The following is a 24160-nucleotide window of genomic DNA, read 5'->3' on the forward strand; positions in this document are numbered from 1 at the left end:
GTTGGGGAAGAAGGGCTCCAACCGAGATAGCCAGGGTCACATGGACTTCAGCAGAGCTCCCAGTGCTATTCCCCCCCAGACCTTCTCCCTGCCGAAACCTGTCATCCTTCTGGGAGGACTGGCCCCAGAGAGCACGGCTGAGCCGTTCGGAGGAGCGCGCAGACCGACAGGAACGGCCTGGGTGAGAATGCGGCACCTTCAGGCCTCCCATTGCACTCACCCCCGCTGCGCCACGCCTGGCGGAGCGCCCAGGGAGCAGGGGACGCGCAGGGGCTGGGCTGCGGGAGCTGCTGGGCAAGGCTCCGCGCACACAGATCAGCCGTGGGTGGATCCAGGGGCAGAACCAGCACCTCCGAGACCAGACGGAAGAGATCCGCAGGCACCACCAGAGCAAAGCACTTCTCCTGCCAGAAGCTGCAAAGCCTGCGACCGCTGTTCCCCTTCCTGACACCTGACTTCCCAGAGATAATCGGGTGCTTTGCAGGCACAGAAACGTGGAAAACTCCCTATGGATGCACGTGGGGGCACTGCCAACGGGATTATACCCATCACAGCATATTCAGCTTGGAAACAAGTTGGGTTTTAAATACCAGCCTCTCTGCCTCGACTATGGGACTCAGTTGGCTGACCTTTCTGCACACGCTTGCCGTATTTGTTTAAGGAAAGCCTTTTTTGCTACTAAACTGAAGAAACAACCATCATCCTTCAATATTATTTTAGTCTATTTATACAAAGTTTACCTCAGTGCAGACTTCAAAGGTCACAGGAAAACTCTGGGAGTTAATTGGCCCCATCGTTTCTAATACTGCCTTTGACATGGGAAAATCCCTTGTTATTAAACCAGGAAAAAGCTTAGTTATTAGTATCTGATACTACTTTAAAAAATGAAAATTTGCAGAAAGAGATTCAGCACACGTAGCTCTTCAGCACAGCTAAGATGCGGGTTTTTTTTCCCCCTCCTCTCCTGTGGAAAAGGCTGCATTAATTCCACTGGTGGTGGGTGAGCATCGAGAGGATGAGAGAAGTTAAGAAAGGCATTTGTGTTTATCCCTTTAGCTCCATAGGCAACCCTCATATGTTCTCCCTGCGACCTTTAACTTCTGTTCCTCCTGCAGAACTAGACCTTTATGTATCTTTGTTTTGGCACTTAACAAGAAAGGATTATTTGAAGAACAAATAAGTTTCTTATATTCATGCAATATACTCGGTAAGAATATGTTTCAGATTTGCTAGCAAGATATATTTGAGAGAGATTAAAAATACATACTTCTGTGAGTTCTGGAAGGGGAAGCTAAGAATATCATTATTAACAGTGAAATCTGCATAGAAGGAAAAAGCGACACCTAAGCACACACATGGCTGCACACATCGCCAGGGCACTCCCTGAGCTCACACCCCATCACCGTAACTGCCCCGTCCCTACGCCGCAGAGCTGGGCCACCGGCCGACGGGCCGCGTCCTCGCGGGCCCCAGCAGAGCAGCCGCCGCCCAGGGACACGCGGGAACGGGAGCTGCTGCATCCTCAGCGGCCGAAGCCACCTGCCCCGGCGGCGCCCAAACCGCCGTGCCGACTGCGCTAGCGAGGTGATCCTCAAAATGAGAGTGCGGGGGAGGCACCCCTTCATTAGGGGATAAAGAAAATAAGGATTGGGTTATCTCTGCTGCCCAATCCAATACATCACCCTTCCACTGGATTCTATTGACCAGCTTCAATTGCCAAAGAGATTAACCAGGCTGCTCCTAGGATTTGTTTTTGGATTACTCTACAGGAGGAAACAAATAGTTGTGCGCTTGCTTTGGTCTTTCTATTTTCCCCTCACCTAACTTACATTTCAAACGCATTCACTTGTTTTAGCAGCACATAAATGAATGAAGTTCAGGCAAGCTCTTGTGAGCAAAGGAAGCCCAGCTGGAATAAACAGTTCAGCATGCTAATCCAGTTAGGGTTTCTATATTCATCTCCAAGGGTATTGCAATATCATTACTGCATTAAGGCTCAGCTACACAAAGCAGAAGGAGCAGAGGTTGAACCAGTGGGATTTTTGGTTTCATCAAGCCTGACATCTCTCAGATAACACATCATTTTCATCTCCATTTGAAAGCATTAATAAAAATTTGTTAGTTCAACATGAATGCTTCAGGAAGAGCTTCCCAAATCCAAAAAAAAAAAAAAGAAACTTAACAGAGCTTGAACGCACCCAAATTAACTCCTGTTTATTGGGGAAGCAAGCACTTTATTACTACAACATGGAAAAGGATTATGGCAATTAAAATCTCTGAAGTGAGCATGGTAGGGTACCGTCAGGGATACGGCACAGGTTTTGCAAGTGACTTTTTGTGCCGAAGCCAGGGTGAGGAGCGGGGCGGCAGCTCTGCGGGAGGCTCACCGCCTGCAGGCTGCTCCTCCAGACCTGCAGGACAGCCGGGGAGAGACGGGACAGGGACCCGCTCCACCAAGGCTCACCTGGGCTAAGCGGAGATGGACAAAGACAGCATCAAACCACTCTGGTTTTCTGCATCCCCAAAAGAGAGGTCCCTCCCACTAAGAAGCAGGCAAGAAAAACTAATTTCTACTACTCTGTGCGTTTTCCCCAGATTTCAGCGCTTCTGTTTGGATTAAGTTCCAGAACTTCGGATGCATTTCCTAATGCTTTCAGTTGCAAAACCAGTCCTTTCCAGCTCATCATGCTGCCATCCAGTTACCTGTCCATGCGTACAGAGCCTCTATCGTTATGGGACCCTGTCAGAAAACACGCACATCTGAAAGGATTGCGCCGGCACCTGAAGGCATTGTCTGAAAGAGAAAAGCTGCCAACGAGCTCAGTATCAGAGCCCTGCAGTACTGAGCAAGAGCACTATTTTGCTAGTTCAGTCGATAGTTTCCCCTTGTGTCATTTGCTCAAATGCCTTTACTCATTTTTCCGCAGGAAATACCCCTGAAGTGGGTGCATTTAATATCAAGCACAGCTTCTCCTTCCACATTTGCCCCTCCTCAAGGGTAAGAAACAGCCACAGATCACCAGGCCACTGGCAAAAGCTCTTGTCTAAAAATAAAAGCATTTGCAAGCGAGCAGGAGGCCAGGCAGAGCCTCGGCGACCGCTCTCCCTGGGGACGCCTCACCTCTGCACGCTTCTCCCGCACAGAGCCCCTGGCAGGGTCTCCTGCTGCGTTTCGTGAGCACGAAGGGATCCCCTCCAGCTGCAAACGTGCTAACATGGCACCAGTTTTATCCCCAGTTCCTGTTACTGTTTCATCTGAGAAAAGCAATTATAGCTTAAAAAACCTCCACGTCGCTGCGTTGTGCCTGTCATCCTGGGGAAAGTTTTCACTGCCTCGATCCCCAGCTGCACTGGTGCAACCTGCAGATCCCTCATCTCCAGCCAAACTAGAGCAAAACCCTCTCCAGAGAGCCCACCTCCAGCAAGCGGGACACTACCTGGCCGATGGGGACAGGGACACTACCTTGAATTTTTAGTCACTGCTGGCAGGTCACAGGGAATGCAAGGAAGGGAGCTATAAATTTACTAATATCAATAAGTGGAGCAAATTTCCATCCTGGGAATGTTCGTCCTTTCTTCAGCCGAGTGGAGCTTTCAGCGTCCTCAAGCTCCGCATGCTAACTCAAAGCAGCATAAAACCCAGGGTTCCTGCAGAGTAAACTACAATTTTTTTCCTCCCAGTGATTTTCCAAGTGCTTTCCTGGGTGGCAAAGCATCACAAGTCATTACAGCGTGGCTTCCAGACACTTTCTTCCATTTGCTCTACAACATACCAGGAGAGCATTCAACAGCAGAGTTTCCTTTCCTTTAAAATGTAAAAGTAAGGGTTTCTTTCACTATGAAGGGACAGATAATTGTTTTAAATAGGTACCTCTTCCCAAACAGCCCCTTCAGTCCCCGTCCCCCCACATAGGGCTGAGAAGCTGCAGGGACAGATTGGGACGAGAGCGAGGTGCTGGGAGAGGGGAGGCGGCCGGCCGCCTGGCACCCAAGAACAGCCGAGGACGGAGGTCAGCAGGACGAGCTGCTGGCCTGCCCGTGCCGTCCATCGGCAGGGTCTGTCTGTCTGTCTGCGGCCTCTGCAAGCACCAGGGAGTTTTCAGCCAGGGGTGGCAGAGGAGATGAGGGGCGAGGGGAGCGGGCTGCGTGTCAGAGCAGGCGTCGGGGGGATGCGGTGCAGCTGGCGCTGGCAGGAGCTGCCCCTCCTGCCTGCAAGTGCAGGCCGTGAAATGGGAAGGTGATGCTTGTCATACATGGCTCAAAAGCACAGGGGGAGAAAGAGGAAAGATCTGAGCTGGATCTCTGCAGGAGGACAGGATGCTGAGGAAGAGAAAGCGATTCTTAGAGCTCACAGCCATCCCCCTACTTTGTGACCGACTTGTCGGTGTGGCCAGCTTGGCTAGGTTAATCCTCTCTCACAGTCAGTTCAAAGAGAGGCAACTGGGAAAGCCGGTTTATTTAATAGTTGCGAAGCACCTGGTGCAGCTGAAATGATTTCTCCAGAAGCCCAGGACACTGCCTGGTCTACAGGGAAGAAGCAGGACTCTGCTGCCCTGCAGGTTTCTTGTTCCATCGCCCTCCCTGGGCAGCTCTGCCAAAGCGAGTGTCTAAATTAAAGCATTGCTCCTGATCGTGTCACAAGTATTGCAGTACACCCACTGCGATTTGGGGTTGTCTGTCAACTGAAAATAGTTTTTCCTGACCGTAGTGTTTCCCAGGAGCCCGATTTATCCTGCAAGGTCTCTGGCAGGACATTCCTGAGGACACAGGCCAGGAGAAAGCAGAAGCAGGGGAACAGCAGAGGGAGTTTATCTGCAGCATCAGGAAGATTTCCATCCTAAGAGGCTGTGCCTTCAGTCTGTTGGCTTTGCAGCAAAGAAGGTCTTTTTTAAGTCCAGCCTAAAATTTCCATCTGATCGCTATCTCCGCTCACCCTCCCGGGACCTGTGCAAATAAGAGCTGATGCCTTCTAAACGCTTACAGACAGTTGTCACATCTCGCCATAGTCCTCATCTAGCTGAGCTCGGGCCTGTCCTCCTCGGGGGGCTGGGAGGGGCTGTGGGGTAAAGCTCAAAGGAGCTGCCACACGCTGTTACACTGAGCTGGTTTGCTCCCTGCCATTAGAGCACGCGTCTCGCACCACGTCGTGGGCATTGAAGCGGCCCTTGTCTAGCAAGGGGGGACAGGCAGGTGTTGCACGGCCCGGAGCTCCAGCCAGCGGGTCACCAAAACCTGCCGGCAAGGCGGGAGGGAGAGCATTCACATGGCAGGTAGGGTACCCAGGACTCGGTGCCAAACTCGCCGCTGAGCTTGAGCAAAGAATCATCCTTCTGGGCCTTAATCCCACCATCTGCAAGTTTTAAAAATCACGTCTTTTTTCCCCCCCTTGCCTTCTAGCTGGTGTCTGGTTTTTCTCTTTACACTATAAAGCTATAGTATTCTCTTTATACTACAAAGCCAAGCGAAACACTAAGCAGTAGGGTTATTCCAACTCATCGTCTGGTGAGACGTGACTGAGGTCAAGCCTTGAAGTCTTTCCATAAACAGTGTTTAAGTAGTAAAATAATTCGCACTGCATTTCTCGCAAGTAGTTGCCCAAGAGGGACCTGAGCAAAGCCTAGAGATCTACACTGCTCCCCACTCGGGAGAGGGCAAGGTCATCTCCATGGCTGGGAACAGCCCAGGAGCTGCCCCGCTCCTGCTCCAAAGATGAAGGCTCTGCTGGGGCACCAGCGAGGGGGGCAAGGACAGCAGCCATGCCTTCGCTTGCACAGGAATGAGGGAAAGAAAGGGAGGAGCACACCAGCAGGAAGGAGCCTTACATCTCACTTTATGTTTTAATTTCGGATCTTTTCTGCATTGTTCCTGCATTTCTGCAGCAAGGTCCACAGCATGACCAGAAATAACGCTATTGATTTCCAATGCTAACTCATGTATTTTCATTATTATAGCCCCAAGATGTTACTAGTTGATTTTAATTAAGGGAATCCCATGAAGCACATGGATGGTACACGCTCACCCTGGCCGAGCACCTGCAATACCAGCTTTACAAGAGCACAGCACAGAGCAGGACACGTGCAACGCCAAAACCCCGCGCTCCCCCATGCTGGCCATCAGCTTTGCTTGTAAAGCGGCACTGGTGCTTACGCAGCTCTGCAGCGACAGCGCGCTCGCGGGTCACCACCAGCCCTGCCGCTCCTGCGTAACTCACTGCCGTCCCCGCGGCGCTCGCCTCCGCAACCGTACTGAGCAGCTGCGCACACGAAGCTGTACCAAGCGGCGCAGGGCAGAGGGCACGTTTGCAAGCAATACAGAATTTCTAGAGCTGGATCGGCGCCCGGCAGGTTCCCCCAGCCACCCTTGGGACGTTACTGGGACCGACGCATCTGCAGTAGCTTCATTCAGGGCGCGTGCCAGTGACCCGACACTTCGGTTCATCAGATTCACATGCTGCTACCCAGCAGACTCCCACTTACTGCTGGGCTAGAAGATGCTAGAAACATCTTTTCCAAATAGCCTTTAAATATATTACACGCATCAAGAAGAAAGCAATGCATAAACCAGATGCTCGGCACTATAGTAGGGTATACATCTGCAGCATCCTCTCCAAATTTGCTTTCAGATGGACTGTTCTACTTATTAATCTTGGTTTTTTCTCGCTTAGCTCTTTGAAACTGAAGCTATTACTTGAGTTCTGCACCAGTCACCTGTAAATTAGAGGATAAGTCAGGGACACTGTCCCCAATTCAGATCCATGGCCCCGGCATGGCAGCAGTAACCACCTCGAGAGCGCTCGACGGCTGCTCGTCCCATGTGCAGGAGGAGGAGGAGGAGGGCTGTTTTGCCCAGCTTCATGTGGTTTCCCCACAGACAATCTGCTTCCTGCAGACCCACTGCGGAGAGGAGGAACGCCAGCTCCTCTTCACTGGTTTATAAATAGGGTGGGAACTAGGAAACCTTCACTCCTCAGCTTTTCTGTCAGAAATCTCTTCCTTGAATATGCTTTTTAATTAAAGTCAAATTAAGCTCAGCTGCATTTTAAGATGCTTTTGCATCTCCCACTCATAAGTAACCCTCCCTCCCAAGCTTGCTTAACTTATATCAAATAATTTTTCCATTGAATTCATGCTACTCTCAGTTTATAGCTCCCACTTTACACCATACAATCATTACACAGGAGATACCAATTCACCTAAAATGAACAAAATGGCAGAAAAAACCAATTCCAGAAGAAAGCAAGAAAGGAAGGGGTTATTCAACATCCCACGGGAAGCCAGTCAGTTTATCTTCCATGGTCTCATCTGCAACTCCTTACCCTGCGACTATCCCAACAGACCCAGAGCTGAGATGGCGCCGCAGAGGTACGCGATCTCGGTCCGAGCGCTCCCCGCGCGCTCCGACAGCGGCGAGGCTCTGCTCCGGGCAGTGAAGGAAGCTCCCAGACTCAAGCTGCCTTCCCAGTCTTTACCAATACCCAGCCAAAACCTGATTCCTACAAAGCCCTCTTTAGCTGGGCCATGCTCCAGAGCTGGAAGAAGATGCTAATTCCTGTACACCCTACAGGAAAAACTCCAGCTAGCAAAAATTCATATCTGAATAAACCTCAGCAAACATACCTTACATCTATGGGTCTGCTTTGTGCTCCCATCACTCCTCCAGCTCCTCAGCCTCTTCCCCCCTCTCTGAAAGCAGCCCCAGGGAAGCAGAAATACCCACCCCAGGGGCAGGGCAATCAGAAGGACGCAATAACCCAGCTGCAGCGCGCAGCCTGCAGGCAGGTGCTGCTTTTCACTGTCTATTTAAGAGTTTATAAAAGAAGTTTTACTTCAATCGGTAGATCTTGTCCCATTAACCCTTCCTGCCCCCGCCCTCCATGCTCCCTGTAGCAGTTTACTCGTTTGTGCTAACGAGGCATGTATTATTGCTCGTGTTTATGATTGGGTGATGCATCTCATTAATTAGCTCTGCATGAATCAATAGGAGCTGCTGAACGCATAATCCTTGGTAATTCATAATGCTGTAGTTGAGGAAACAGTGTCCGCAGCATTAAATAAACAGCAATCACTGATAAATCTTGGAATTATCACAAAACATCAAAGCAATTAAGCGGTTAGGTCACTGCTGAGCAGACGAGCGGTACGGTTACATCCATTGTCATTGATGACAAAGGTGTGCAGCACTATACAATGACTAACATGCATTTTTAATTAGATTTGAATCTATTAATAAAGTTTTCCTATTCCACCTCCTCTATAATTGGAATGGTCTTCAAATTTCCCCTTTTCTGAGCGACCAAACTAATAATTTACCCACTTTAATTTGTGATTCACTTAGTTTGTTTAGTCATAATAATGAATATTCAGCTTCATTAGCACATATTTGGTTCAATTCATACTGAAACGCATTCAGCTCCGTCAGTGTGACGGTCGGATCGCTCCGCAGAGCCGCGGCCCCCAGCTCTGGGTAGGGACGTGGTGCACGTGGCACTTGCTGCTTGTCACCTCTCCAGGAGCAGGAGGGGAGGGGTGACAACGGCCTCGCGGGGTGCCCTGCGGTGGGGCGCTGCCCTCCCCGGAGCTCGGCACGGAGCAGCCGGTGCCCCAGGACAGCGCTTGCCTCTGGTCCCCTCTCCCGGCACAATCCAAGCCCCTTTTCCCACAGAAGCAGAGTTCAGCGCGGACGGGATCAGGACCCTGCTCTGGTGTGAGCACCCAGCTCCGCACGCACCAGGTGCCAAGCCCTGGCCTTGGCTGGAGGGGCCAGAAGCAATATAAGAACGCCCTGGGCAGCCTGGCAGCGTGGGTGGGGTGCAGGCAGGGTGCCCCCCACCGTGACGGGGACCCTGCGCTACGGCCACGCTCACCAAGCCCCAGAGCGAGCGGTGCGTTCAGGCAAAGGCGCTGATCACAGCTCCACGCGAGCTGCCTTTCATGTGCATCGTTTTCTTTTATAAGACGTGAAATATTTTTAATAGCTGATTTTGATCATTTAGGGGAATTTAAAATTCCTTTGCAGTCGTGCTGCGGGGCAGTTCCAGCGCGTCCCTTTGCATCCCCTGCTCTGTGTGTAGCTGTTTGTAAATTGAGAGTACAGATGACAGGAAAATAATGAAAGCGTTTTTCAGAGGACCCTTTTGTCATTCCCTTTTTTTCTTTCATTTCCCAGAATAAAGTGCTGCTTTTAAGTCAGCGAATCTTGCAGCTGTAATTACCCTGGACATTCAGAATTGACAATTAAGAAATGAAGGAAAAAAAAAAAAGTCAGGAAAAATAACCATTCATAAAAAATTTTGAACATTGCACATTTACAAAATGCCTACCCTAGGCAGATCTTTCCCACCGTGAAAGATGTGAGTCAAGGTAGATTGTGACAGAATAGCTAAAAAATCCTGAGCTTTTTTTTTTCCTCACAAAATACCGGATCGTGCAGACGCAGCGGCCGCCCTCTCCCCGGGATGCTCCGGGGCTGGGGGCTCCGTGCCGCTGCGCTGGGAGCGGGGTCTGCCCGCGCTGCCAGAAACGCTCCTCGTTCCTCCCTCCCCGCTCGGTCGGTGAGGAGTAACCATCTAGAAATCGATAGGGAAAACCCCATCTCATCAAAAATGGGCTCTGAAGGTATTTTCCTGAGCAGGGCCCGGAGCAGCTCGGGGAGCGCTGCCCCCGAGCCCCTGTCTGGGAGCAGCCCCCGTGCTCCCCACCACCTCCCACTCCCAGCACGCACAGGCACCACATCCTGGCAAAGTCTGGCTTTTCTCCCTGTTTAACGGCATTAAAATAGGAAGATAAAAAGGCTAAAATAGGTGGCTAAATCTCCCAGTTACATCTCTGGCTGCCCCTGAGCGCTGGCAGCACAGGGCAGTTTAATCACTCGGGGCCCTGCACTCCCTTCGGCACCACGCACCTCGTGGAAACCTGTTGAAATCTATTACAGACCTTTGATCTTTTCCTACGTAAAGGTTTTTCTGTAGAAAGTAGATGGGATTAAGCAGAAACAATTTTTCCAGAGAACTCTATGGTTTTTCTTCCCCTCTCTCTACTTTCTTTTAAAAAGAGGGGAAAAACCCAGAAGATGCCAACAGCAAAGGTCCTGGCAGGGGTTTGGGCTTGTCAGCTCCAGAGTGGAATCCATTTCGTCAATCAAATTCAGCATCTATCAGGAGCAAATTCTCAGCATGTGGCATAAAAATCTTGTAAAACTGAACTGTTAAATATTTAGGGCGGATGACAAACAATATGTCATAATATTTGCAGAACTGCATTTGCTATTCAATGCATCATCTTACTTAAAGCCCTGATTTTTGGAAGCATCAACACAAGAATGAGAAACAATCAGTTGACTGCCGGTATTTGGTTACATTGTAAACGAAGTGTAGGATTTAATTTCGATTTCTTAAGTCTAATATTATATGCCACATGGCAGGTGGGTATTAACATTTATTAGCTGGGGCTTAGCAATGAGTATTTAAGAAGAATTTAATTAACATGTAATAATTGTAATTGGGTTGAATTTTTATGTGAGACATCATTTCACTGCAGGACACCTTCTATTTCATATTTATACCAGGTATATTTCTATTTCCAGGTAAAACAGGAGCTAGTAACTAGTAAGGGAAAGCAAAGGGACAGAGAATATAAAAACCCGCGGCCAGCCAAGCTGTGCTACGCTCGAGGTTGGGCAGTTGATGGGAAGAGCGTAAGCCCAGCCGGTGTTACTGCTCCTCCTCTGCAAGGTTCATTCCTACGTACAATTTTCATTCGTGTGAATGAACTCTTACATTCGTTCTTACATACGACAGTTCAGGCTGGCACGGCCTGCTGGCTGGTCACCACTTCGGGAGCCCGGAGGCAGGAGCTGTTGCGGACACCACCCCTTGGCGCAGTGGGTGCCCGAGGCGCCCCGGGGCCGGGGCTCCCTTAGTGCCGCTCCCAGAGATTGGCAAAGTCCCGTTTAACTGAGAAGGCAATTTTTTTTCCCAAAAAAGTGTTTTCAATTTTGAACACCCTGTATTCAGTTTACAGTGCATTTTCCGAAATTAACCCGTTGGACCCAGTCTGCACTGGGGTTAAGCTCGGGCGGAGGCTCTGCTGTAGCACCATAATTATCGCTGCGAGGGCACAGCGCGGCGGTGGCAGGGGAGGCCGAAACTGGAGAGTGTGTGCAGGGAGACGCGGCGCCAGCGCTGAGCTCCGTCGCACATAATAAAGACAAATCTGAAGTATTTTATCATCCTGCAGGTTTTGTTACCAGCCCAGTCAATCACAGGCGTGAGCCTGGATTTATTTCAGTTGTGGCCTTGCTTCTCTGCTTCGTATTTCGCTCGAGCTGTGCGCCAGATGGACATCACATCTAACACTAGATTACACCGCAGGCCAATAAAACACAATAGAAAAATATACTTACAGCTGTGTCGCCTAAACCCTGTATTATACATCCTTAATAATTTTAAGCTTTCAAACGTTTTTTTTTCTCCCATATATTACAGTTTAAAACGCGTTTATAGCCCAAAGCACGATCATAAAAATGACATCTGAGCATGCCTGATTTATTCGGTCATCGGCGATTTCCAGGACAAGTTTGCTGAGTTTGCACAGTCGCAGTAAGATTTTGGGGAGGGAGCTGCTCATGGCTCAGAGCAGGCTCACCTGCTTCAGCGCGCTTCTCCTGCCAGCGCCGGGCATCGGGCTCGACCCGCGCCGGTGGGCACGGTGCAGCCCAGCCGCTCCTCCCCAGCAGCGGGGTCTCGCAAAGCAGAGGCACGGATAAATACTGCGGTTTAATTCCGTACTTGGGGCAACCCACGCACAAAAAAATCGGAATTGCTAATTAATCAAAGCGAGCCCAAGTATTTGGTGAGGGATCTGATAGTGAGAACGATTTGAATGCGAGTAGCCCAAAGCTTGCAGGATCTACCTTTTTCAGAGAAATAAGACTGCTTAAAGTAAAACTGTAGAGCCAGTGGGAGCCTTTCCCAGCCACCACTGAGGGAAACTGGTGTGACTGGGAGTCACTGGGCTCCTTCTGGCAGCTCTGCCCCTTGGGGGGCTTCTCAGGCTGCAACTCACCGGTCACTTGTGGAGATCTGCGTTATGCCGTGAGCTGTATACTGGGTAAATGAAAAGCTTCTTGGCATTTTCATTGCCCTTATCTTGATGGGAATCTATTCCTAGGAGATTGTGATGCTGCTTTTTTTTTTTTAATTAATTGAGCCCGTGTAAAAAATGCCCATTTCATTTCAATCATGTATTATGCAAATTAAAAATGTAAATATCATTAAGAAATCTGTTGCTAACTTAATTTATTTCTGCTGGAGCACTGCTGAAGGCCTTTGATCTCAGATTAGCGCTTTGATCCGCTCCCTTGGTCGGGGTTACGCGCTGCTGCTGTGGTAAATGCTCTTTCTCAGATGTAAAACATGCAACACCAGAACAGCTTGTTCAAAGAAACGGCAGAGGAAACATTGCCAATTAGGCCAAGCGAGTGGGAGTTGCAAACGAGAAGTTTGTTTCTAGAAGCTGCAACCCGGGGGCGCGGGCCCAGCCTGGCCCCAGCCCCGCGGGGCTGAGCTCTGCCTGCGCGGGGCACGCCGACGAGGACGCAAACGCGTGTGCTGAACAAACCCCATCTGTACGGCCCGCGGGCCCAACGCGTCATTGCCATTAGAGGTGGCATACCTTTCCAGACCATTCCTATCTAGTTTTCATTAAAAAAAACAAGCCGCCATATTCCATTAATTTCTCATTTACCGCGGGTGAAGTGCTGATACATACATTTTAGCTACAGTGTTTTTAATCAGTTAATTTAACCAGAAACATTAATAATGTATTTCTTTGCCACTTGACTGCTCATCTGTTAAACAGCTTATACATAAGAGAAGAATGTCACCCCCTGTGACGTGAAGTACCTAATACAGTGCAAATGAAATAGGATTTTGCATATTCAATATCAAAATGAGAAAAGAGGGAGACGCCGTCTCCTGGGAATGGATCAGCCTGCTGTGACGGGCTTTCTGTCCTGGCAGGCGGGAAAATCCCTCCTTCTGGGACACGCACACTTTGCATATCTGATTTTCTGCTTGAATTCATTTTCTTGGCATTACTCAGCAAGTACCTGGCCTTTCCTTATGCTGCACAACGTGGTGGAATCCGAGGTCCCGGGAGCGTTACTGGCTTTGCCAGCTCCTCCCGTCAGCCGCTGTGGGGTCCCCAGGAGACCCCCGAGAGGCGAGCAGCGCTGGGGGAGCCCGGCAGCGGGCAGGCAGCTGAGAGCGGGACCGTCCCCCTCGGACATTCGGCCCCGTGCTGAAGCCTCACGGCAGTGGCTCTGCAGCAGAGGCTACCGGTGCCTTGGGGCTGTCATCAGGGTCAGAAATCTGAATTTTCACGTTCGCTTTTGACCATGTTGAGGGGACAGGGAGCTCCTGGCCACCTCAGGGACCAGCGGTTCTCCTACATCTGTCCCTCCTCTCAGCTCACAGAAGGGTTCCAAGCAGAGCGAGAGCTGTCTGCGCTGCATGTCTTGCCTCTTCTGAAGACCGTTAGGGAGCAAATCTGGCCATATAAGCCGAGGCATCCAGGAACCCCCCCAGCCGTGCTATTTGAGTGGGCAGACAGAGCCTGGAGGGGCTGCGCTGAGCCCCCGCTTGGCTCCACCTGGCTGGAGGGTATTGTGGACACGGGGGAAGCTTCCAGCTGGGCAGGTACATCGTGGCCTTCGTCAGTCCGTGGAGGCAGAGCTAATGCTAGGGCCCTCAGAAACTACAGCTGGAAATACCCTGGACCTGAGAGCCAGAGAAACTGCCAGGGCAGTAACATTTGTCTGCTCGGGGACAAGCCTGATTCCTTTTTAATTCTTGTAAAAGAGATGCGTAATGAATACAGGCAGCGTGTGAGTGTAAGCAATCCAGACACACCGGCTCTGAGGTTAATCCTCTTCCTGCATTTGGAGTCAGATCCTCCTCCTGGGTTTTTAGCAATTAGCATCCAGAGAGAGAGCAACCTCCGTGGGCAGGGGACAGCTTGGGCCTGTGAGCGCAGCGGATTCCTGCACAGGCTCGCTCTTGCATGATGCATGTTTATGAAGCCTGAAATTGCTTTGGATACGTGGTTGTGCTGCATCACATCAAGCAGTGCCACACTGAAGTGACAAGGCTGATGCATGATCAGCAGCAGTTTAAGGGGACAGGAACTCAGATCCTGCTGCTCCGTTGTTCTGTCAAAATCAGAAAGCCATTGATGGACGTAAGAAATTATTTTCAGCTCCTTCCCAGAAGGTTTGTTTCAGTAAGTTTGCAAGTTCTGTTTACTGCCTTTGCATTGAGCCCGTCCGTGGTCCTGCCACAGGGAGTCCATCCCGGGCTGCTGCCGTCTGACACGCACAGTCCGACGGGAGCCCGTGGAGGATCAGGGCAGAGGGCTCTGCTGCGCCTCTCTGGGGCGCAAGGACTTCCCAGGCAGTAAAAAGGGCTCTCGACTGAGTAGGTGCTGAAGGGTGGGAGCCCCCAGCATTCCTCGGCACTGCCTTCCTCACTCCCCACTTTGTAGGATGATTTTATTTCTGTTTGGAGAACACCAGCTGCATCGACATCAGATACAGGGGCTCCACTCAGTGCCCGGCTGAACAAGGGACGAACTCCAGCTTCAGCTGCATTTACTTGTGGAGCATTTTATAGTAGCAGCTCCTTGGGGGAAAGTGCAAGGAGAGATTTCTTGTGAACAAATCTGTCATTGCCTTTTTTTTTTTTTTGTGATATTTATTGCCTTCTGGATTTTGCTGCTTTCACTGCATTCAGTATTACTGCATTTGAGACTGTAACCATCCCATGATGGGCAGTCTCTGGGAGTTTTAGCTCCATTCCCAGTGCACAACCTCATGCTCCCGAGAACTTTCTTTTACTTCCCGCCAGTGTTATCTCATTTCTCTTTATCGGTATAAACACCGGCCCTGGCGGGACCTGGACCGTGACAGTGAAATCCTCTCCACTGGACTGGTCAGATAAGCAGAAGCATCACTTCTCAAAGCCCTCCCGGGGGAGGCACGTCTTGCGAGGAAGGGCGCTCCCACCCTCCTGCCGCGGGGACCCGCCGAGCGGCGTCCTGGAGGAACCGGCACTAAATGATGCGTACTGGTCCTGATCGGCCCGTTTGCTAACACTGTCCCCGCAGCAGAGCCCATCAGAAGAGGACAAATTGCCTTGCCCCAGCCAGCCCTGCTGTTCAACAAGAAAGACGTTTTGTGACCTCAGAGAAAACAGTACATAAACCACAGATCTTGGGGCACGAGAGGTCTGTGAGACGGAGGCAGGAGCTCTCGCGTCCCTGGAGGAGCTCAGGCTGGCTCCATCCTCAGTAAGACCTATTTCAAAACAAGTATTTCTTCCAGGATGTCACATGGAAAGAGACTGTCAGAAAGCTGTCTAAATGTGTTAACAACACTGTCAGCGGGGGAGAGAAAAGTGTTATCAGAAATAGTTGTTCTTCAAAGCTAAGTAACTCAGTGATTTTATAAGGAGTAAAAGATAAGAGATCACACCACACACTGAGGGCTGTTGGAATTTTCTTTCTGAGAATGAAGCTGTTTGTTTTGTTAAAAAGGGGAAGAGGGGAGAAAGTGAAAACCTAAAATACTCTGACTTTCTTGACTTAGCTTTCGACAAAGCTAAAAATAACTCCGACTGCATTCAGCCTGCGCAGCCACAGCTCAGGATAAGCCAAAGCACTGGAACAGGATTCCCATCCCATTGACCAGGCTCCTTTCTGGCTCCCTCCTGGGGCCGTTCCAGAGGTCTTCCAGCATCAGCCCCTGGAGATGGGAGCAGTGCAGCATCTCTGCTTGATGCAAACAGACTTGGGCCTGTTTTGATTGACAGCAGTGGGATTTCGGGGATTTCGTGGGATCTGGATTTTACCCTGAACAGAGCGGCTAATTTTCTGCTACTCAGTTCGAGTGAGATCCTCTGTGTTTTGCAGCTAAACCTCCCTTCACGGGCAGTGCCAGCCTCCTTCCCGTGGCCTGGCCCTACCATTGCTCTGCTGGCCTAGATCTAAAATAAGAGTTTCAGGCGCTTGCTTTGGATTCTCATTTTGAATGTTTAAACCTCCCCACCTCAGCAGCAACATCAGTGGCCATCAAATAAAATAATATAAAATAATAAGACGGGAAGTTGATTCTAATTACCGTGTTTTCTCATTTGCTGATTGACATTCTCTGGAGAGCAATTAGCCTGCTTTAAAGGTAAAAGACAACTGAATAATTATTTAACCTGCATGGTGATTGAAATTTAAAATCTAAGAAGTCAGATGTAATAACGGATGACTCCATCAAAAGCTATGTGAAAGTGATAACAGTTGATAGCGTTTGATCCCGTCCTGCCTGAGAAGGTAGCGACAGTTTGTGCTGAGGCATCTCCTACACGGCTGACTGCCAGACCCGGCTCCCATTGCCGTGCAAACATGGCATAAAAAGGTTTTCGGGGAGAAAGAGATAAGCAAACAAACGCAACCTGAAGTTGTGAAACCTCAGCGTGTGTTGAACAACACGTGGCGTTGCAGTAGGGAGTCTGTGGGCTGCATTGACTGGGCAAGGAAACGGCGCGGTCCCGGCCTGGATAACGTTGGCAGCGAATACTCCCGTGAACATCAGGCGGCCGTCGCAAATCGCGACAGGCCTCAGCACGGCCGTCTTTTATCTGTCTGCAAAGCTACGGGAGGTGAAGAAAGAAGGAAGGGGAAGCTGGGACCTGGACAGACAGAGGCAATACTGGGAAAGGGTCGTTAGTACCAGGTCAGGTGAGCAGCACCAATTAATCTCCAAGACATTTGAAATATCGTAAAAAATAGGGTGGAGGCAGAAATGGTTTAGAGACAGCAACGCTAGAGGACCTTTAGTTTTACTATCTCAGATGAAACTCGTTTATAGGTCATATATAAAAGTGGCAACTGTTTTGTTGTTGACTTTTTATAGCCCATTGACTTTCTGTATTTTTATAAGAGTAAAGTCACAGCGAGGTTCCTGCCGTAAGACCCGCATGCGATCACTCTCTCTGGGGAGCACAGGCAGAGCTGGCCAAGTTTGCTTGTCCAAACACTTTGCAGCAGATTGCCCAGCTTTGTATTGCTTCATCCGTCCCGTTGAGGGTTGCGGGGACGCATGGGGTCCCCCCCAGCCCGGTGATCAGCAGGCTGATGTCACATCCCTCATTCTCTCAGTATCATAAGCTGATATTCTCCATTTTGCTCAAATGAAAAAGCCGCAATAATTATTTTCATAATTAGCTGGCTTTTCAAATTAATGCCAGTTATGCTATGTAATCATGATGAAGATTATGCATTAATCAACTGTTTCAAGCCGGTTATTAGGCTCTTTAAATAATGATCGGGATGAACATCTCTGAAGGAGAGGCACGCAAGCCAAGAGGGACGGCAGCGCGCGATCTCCAGGAGCGGGGAGGCGCTGCCGGAGGGCCGGGGCTGCGCTCAGCGCGCCCGGCTGCGGCGCAGATCTGCCGTCAGACGCTCTCCGTCCCCCGGGTTTCTGAGCAGAGAGCAGGCTGTTGCATGTGGTGGCCGCTCTTCAACACCTTAGCAACGGCAGGAGATTTCACGTTGTCCCAATGTATTCGGCATCCAGCAGTATAACCAGAACTACATTACTTCTGCCTGTCTGCTTTCTCATTGCCTGGCACTAAATTCAAGGTTTTGAGCGGCTGCACAGAAAATTCTTTTCTGTCAAAAAGCCTATTATATCCAGTTGGATGTCTGGAACGTGAATTTATTTGGGATCAAACACCAATAATCCACATACCCAGTTCTTCTATATTCTATCATAATAAGACATGCTCCAAAGCAACCCTGAAAGCTCTGGGCTAGGAGAAAGCCTAATGTCAGCTAGTTGATAATCCATGTAACATGAACCCAGTTATCGCTTCAGGGTGATGCTAGAAAACAAAAAATCCTTTGCTAAAATGTTCTGGACAGTAAAGCTTTGAACAGAAAGACAGGGATGAATCTCATGCTCACTTTAGTTTTGTTTATTGTTTCTGCTGTAATATTGTGCGTGAACTTTCTCCGCCCTAAGAAACTTAGATTGAGCTACCAGCATGTGCAAACTTCAATATGGATGAATAATTTTCCTTGCACCGGTCAATAACCAAATGTTTTGGCATAATGCTGTGAGAAGGAGGCACTTGCACAATGTTGCTAGGCTCCTGCCTACACTGCTAGGCATTCCAGATTGAAAACCTCCTCATAACTGACTTGCTTGAAGATCGCATGGAACTGAAATGGGTCTCCAGAATGAAAATTCAGCTTCTTTTTCTTTATTCTTCCCCCTATTACCCAAGTTAGTACTGCGATCAGTAATACTTTTTTCTACCAGAGACAGGCAGTGAACAGCTCAAACATTTTTGGATGTTTACGCATGTAAATTAATTACCACACTCACTTCACAACTGGGGACCCAGCTGCACGAAGTCTGCAGGAGGAGGGGAGTGACTTGCCACGACCGTGGGGAGCAGAAACGTCAGAGGCCTTGTGCAGCTTCCCTTGCACCCTTGCTGTCAGAGTCTGCAAGCATCGCTCGGGTTCGCTCAGCCCCTGCCTTTGGCAGGTCCCGGGGAAGACGCCCAGAGCGTGGCTGTGAACAGAAACGTCAGCTTGGCTCTTGCCATAGTGGCACTCTTGGCTTACGCCAAATTGCCACGAAAATTATAGATAATGTTTTCTGGCTCCTGCAGTTGCTTGAAAACTAGGAGGGCTGAGTAGACATCTGTCGTCTATAACAAAACATTTTAGGTCTACCTTAAATTGAACAGGAAGATTTTCCTTCTGCTAATGAACCCAGAGACCATCTGTTACCAATTGCACTTGCTTATCTCGTTCACCCATTAATTATTTTGGTTTACTTTTTAATAAGATAGAGCAGGGTTTATGTGTCTTTCCGCGGTTCTGTAAGGGGCACAGGACGGTGCCTACAGCTCAGAGACAAGGCCACGCAATTTCATAATTTACGCCTGCACTGAGTCACTTCAGTTAGAGTGGCTGTCAGTGGGGAACGGAGGACAAGACTCAGGGATACGGAGCCAAGAAGCCCAGCGACTGCGACATGAGCTTGCTGCCCTTGGGGAGGTGTAATGGCATTAACAACTTCTGAACACGGGAAAGCATGCATTCCAGATGTGCATTATTGAGCAGATAAGCTGTAGGGTAGGCAAATTCAGAAGTCTCTGCTGGTCTGAACTAAGAACTTGGGTAACTAAACATGAGGAACAATAAATGATGAGAAGGGCACTAAAAATGGCACTAAAAATAGCAAGCAGCAGTGCCGCACTGCCTGCCTCCTGCGTGGGGACTTGGAGATGGGTGGACAAGGCAGGGAGGGGTCCAGCACGGCGCGGAGGGAAGGGCTTCGTGCCGCAGTAACTCCTCAGAGCACAAACCTGGAGCACCTCTGCGGCTGAGCAATAAGCCTGTCCCCACTTCCCGAGGTCTGGTCCTAAAGTTTTATGGGAAGCCACTCATCTGTCTCATAAAAATATTCAAAGGCTTTAAATTTGTTCCCTGTTGCCCTGCAAAGCTGGCATTCTGAACACTTTCATGCACCAGCATGTAACAAACCCCCAAACGTTTTCATGTCTTTATTCCACTCCAGGAAATGTCCTGGGAGCAAGCCTCGTTCAGCCCGCAAACGTCACAGCTCTGTCCAAGAGATTTCTGGTCCTTGCTACATAAGGTTATGAATCAAACTTTATGTGGCTTAATGCTGGTTTTGTCTTGTCTTGCAGGAGGAATCTTCGAGTATGCAGATGGCCCCAATACGCAGGTGATGAGTGCTGAGGAGCAAGCCTTCAGATTTTCTGCCAATATTATTAATAGAAACAGAACTTTGTTGCCTAACACAACACTAACCTACGACATTCAGAGGATACACTTCCACGACAGCTTTGAAGCAACTAAGAAAGGTAAGAGCACAGCACACTTAGCAGCTTTGTGGACATTTATTCATTAAAAAACAGGCATGGTTTGGCTTGAGACCCAGCAGCTCATTTTGTCCTGCTCTCCTCAGTCATTGAGATTAGGCGGCCTCCAGGAGCTGACCTTCCAGAGGCATTTTAATGTAAGGGGAACAACTATTCTTTTTTCCCTCTGCAAACCTCACAAAACTCCTTTCAGTGTTTGCTTCTAATCCTGAGTGAAGGTCTGTAGGCCATGCCTTTGTTTATTTGAGTGTATCCCTGGCAGTTTTAACATCCCTAGCGCAGAAATTCTGTCCTCTTCCTAACAGACAGTAATTTTTTATTATCAGTTAACAGCAGCCCACTTGAATTACTGAAGGGGAGGGAAGAAATGGGAGTGCACAGCAAAGGCTGTGGGGCTGATGAGCTGAGGGCTTGTTGAGATTCCTTCTGGTTTGGGAGAAATGAAACCCGCGGCCTGAGCTCGCGGTTGTACGAGGGGCATCCCCGGAGAGGGGGGATATCTGCTCCCGGGCGAGTTCACTGACCCCGGCCGTCCCTTTTTAAGACTGTTCTGATGTGGAGGTTTCCTCGGAGCTCTGCCTGACACAGCTCTGCGCCGGGCTGCTGGGAGCACCCAGGTCGGCTGCAGCGAGTGTTGGGACAGGAGCAGAACGCGCGGGACCCACACCGGGGGCGTGCGCGCGTCTGGGGGAGCCGGGTGCCTCAGCTGCTGCCCGCGTTCCTGCCCCTCTCAGGCTGGAAGCAGTGGCTTTCCCAAAATCTTTTAATGACGTGTAGCCATCACAAAGCTCCTGCTGATAGTGGTAAGTGTTAGCGTTCAGTTTGGAAGGAGTTGCAGAGGCAGTTGAGAAATAATCTGTTCCTGTTCCTCTGAAAAATTTATACTTCCCCTCCCCCACCCAAAATGCAGCCCCAAACGCAGTTGTTTTGTTTTAATTTCACAGTGAAAGCTTGAACAAAGCTATGAAAAGCATTATTTTGCAGGAAAAAAAAAATAATGGAAAAACGCATTTGTCAGGGCAATTCTGATCATCTCTGGGTATTTCTTCCACAACTCTGGAGGCTCGGCCATTTCTAACACACCGCAGCCATTATTCCCTCCTCTGGAAACATCCCTGTGCCTCTAACCACTGGTCCAGACCCCCGCCTGCCATAATTCCCCCTCCGCCTCTCTTCACTGTCGTAATTCCCTACTATCTGTGCTGCTGTTAGTGCCCAGAAGCTTCTCTGTCCGTCCAGTGCTCCATGGCCCAGGTCAGGGGGAGGTTTGTGCCCCCGCGGCCGCCCTGCCAGGCGGGGCGAGGAGGCTGCCCCGACGCTCACCCTCCCGCGGAGCTGCCCCGGGCTTTTCTGACACCATCCTGCCCTTCCCTTCCTTTTCCAGCCTGTGACCAGCTCGCTCTGGGGGTCGTAGCAATATTCGGACCTTCCCAAGGCTCCTGTACCAATGCCGTCCAGTCTATTTGCAATGCCCTGGAAGTCCCCCACATACAACTTCGATGGAAGCATCACCCTTTGGATAACAAGGACACTTTCTATGTCAACCTGTATCCCGACTATGCTTCTCTTAGCCATGCCATTCTGGACCTTGTGCAGTATTTGAAATGGAGGTCAGCCACTGTGGTTTACGATGACAGTACAGGTAGGTAAAGGAGGGGCTTGAAAGGAGGAATCCAGGAGATTTTTTGTTGTGGATCCCATTTAGGAACTTTTCTAATGAACCCTTTTAGGAGCGAAACGACACCCGTGCAGCGATCAGCGCAGGGGACGCACCCGTTCCCAAGCCCGCAGGCGAGCGTTGTAGAAGGCCCCGGGATCCTTTCTGAAGCATTTCATTCACAAAGCGCTTAGAAAGTGGGGAACCCTCAGCACCACCCCAGCTGCCAGCGGGTCCAGGGGAGGATTAATAGTCCGCTGGTGTGATCTGGCTCCGCTCGGCTGTGTTTGGCACCGCGGTGCCCATCTACACAAGCAAAGACCTTGGTCTGTGGCTGCCATTGAGGGTGCAGTTTCCCAGCTAAAAGCAAAAGCAGTTCTGGAAAGTTGTTTTGTTTTCTGGCTAATTCTATAAAGCATAGCTGACAAAGTTTTTCACATAAAGCAAGCTGTTGACGGTTAAACAAAGCAAAGCACTGCACAGCACTATAGATTAAAACCCCCCCAAACAAAAGACACATTGGATAGCCTGTCCAACCTAATTCCACTAAACCAAATGGTTTCTTTAGGGGAGGGCTGATGAGAACACAGTTTGACATTCCTGTTTTGCAAATGTGGGTCACAGTATGTTCCCTTCGTGGCATATTCTAATGTATTTCTTCCACTATGCAGAGGGACGCGCTTCTCTTTTCCTCCTTGCAATAGGCATCTGCTGAATTTCTTCTTGCAACATTAGATACCAATAATTCCTGCTCAGCTGCATCCAGCATAGCTTTGTACCTTCCGCATAAAAAAGAAATTAATTCTAAGGGTCGTAAGAAAGTTACAAGTTGTGATTAAGTGACCATTATGAAGTATGCTATTCATAAATCTAAGCGCATATTCCTTTTTTTCTTTCGCTGTTGTGCATGGCGAATACTGCAGATTTTAATTTGTTGTAGAGCTGATTATCATATTCTGTCCTTTCTCAAGGGCATATTTGCTTAAGAAAAACTGTCGTGATCCCAGAGATGTCAAAGTTTAGGACCAATCTGCTATTCTCCTCTTCCTACCTAGTGCAGGGACCCCAGCTCTACCATAGCTGGATGCAGGGGCAGCAGGAAAACACCAGGAAAAGTGATTCTGCCTTAGAACAACTGCTCTGGAAATACCTGGGGTTTTAATGATTGGCACACGACACCTTGGCTTTGATACGACTTTAGCAATGGCCATTTGAGGGAGGGAGGAAAGTCTTGATTGCATTCCATAAAATAATATAGGAAGAAATAACTTGCTGTGATACCCAGCCTGCAGGGCAAAGGCAGACTTTCCTGTAACACTGTGGGTTTGTCTTTGTGCAATGCCTGAAGGCCTTATACGGCTGCAAGAGCTCATCATGGCCCCGTCAAGGTACAATATCCGGCTGAAAATCCGCCAGCTCCCGCTGGACACCGACGATGCCCGGCCGCTGCTGAAGGAGATGAAGCGGGGCAGGGAATTCCGCATCATCTTCGACTGCAGCCACCTGATGGCGGCTCAGATCCTCAAGCAGGTGAGCGGGGAGCGATGGGGGGCGAAGCAAAAGTGGCCACCGCGGGATCCATGCATACGGGGTGGCTGTACTGCGGGGAGAGCCCCGCGGGTAGGCGTGCAGACCTGCAGCTTTCCCTCTGTCCGCAATCCACAGCTACACTAAGAGATACAGCATGTACGTTTTTCAAGAATACTATTGGATTTCCACTGAAAATGTAGTTTTCACTGAAAAAACTGGAAGTATCAAAAAGCGACTGTCGGTAATAATGAACAAATGTTAAGGGAAGAGAAAATGCCAAGCGTCTGCACCGAGTGCAGCGCTGAGACCAGGCTGCTGTCCCGCTCCTGTCTGCGGCTGCGCAGCCCCGGCCCTCTGCCCTCCGCCCGCCGCCGTGGGGAGCAGCGTTCGCTGCTCTCTCAGCCGGGGCAGCGGGCAGGACTCTGCTCTGGGCCACTTCTGTCACTGCTCATTTAGCCCTGGACGAGCTTTTCATGCTTGCGGATTTTAAATACCTTCTTTCCCTTCTGTACTGCTTCATGCCCCCAGGTTTGTGAATACATCCCATACAGGGCCGGGTCCAAAACGCTTCGTTTTGGTTAGCTATTTTCGCGTTGCGCACGCAGTCCTGCGCCTCACTGCAGGCAGCCAGGACGGGGCCAGCCGGGGAGGGACGGCGTCCTCTGTCCCTGCGTGAGCACTGCGTGCAGTTCTTGGACTTTAAGCCAGATGTCAGTGATTTTCCATTCGTTTGGTCTCTCTCCTTCCTTTGAGTTCCTCCACTGGCGTTTTTCGCAGACCAGAAGGTTTGCTGCTCACCCCAGCTCCTCCTCATTTCCAAGTACCTTTAGGTTTCAGGGTCAATATGAGGCAGAGGAAAATGTTCTTACAAAGAATGCTAAAAACCAGCTGGTGGAAGTGTTGCTCATATCAGCCCAGCAAGACGCTACCACATAGATTAAATAAATCCCCTGAAGGGCTGAGAAAGCAAGCACATGGAAAGAGACGTCTTTTGCAGCCCG

At 49.8% G+C, this 24160-nt stretch overlaps 1 protein-coding gene across 1 annotated transcript in view; it reads left to right on the forward strand.

The window, feature by feature from the left end:
• Positions 1-24160, forward strand: part of GRIK3 (glutamate ionotropic receptor kainate type subunit 3) — a gene marked incomplete at both ends in the record, with an annotated part of 121657 nt that overhangs the window by 47030 nt on the left and 50467 nt on the right. The window contains 3 exons of the mRNA XM_082329383.1: positions 19778-19954; positions 21357-21614; positions 22978-23159. Coding sequence (XP_082185509.1) covers positions 19778-19954; positions 21357-21614; positions 22978-23159 — 617 coding nt within the window. The remainder of the gene's footprint in view (positions 1-19777; positions 19955-21356; positions 21615-22977; positions 23160-24160) is intronic.

This window comes from Platalea leucorodia (genome assembly GCF_965183815.1).
Source record: "Platalea leucorodia genome assembly, chromosome: 18".
NCBI classification, from domain to species: domain Eukaryota; kingdom Metazoa; phylum Chordata; class Aves; order Pelecaniformes; family Threskiornithidae; genus Platalea; species Platalea leucorodia.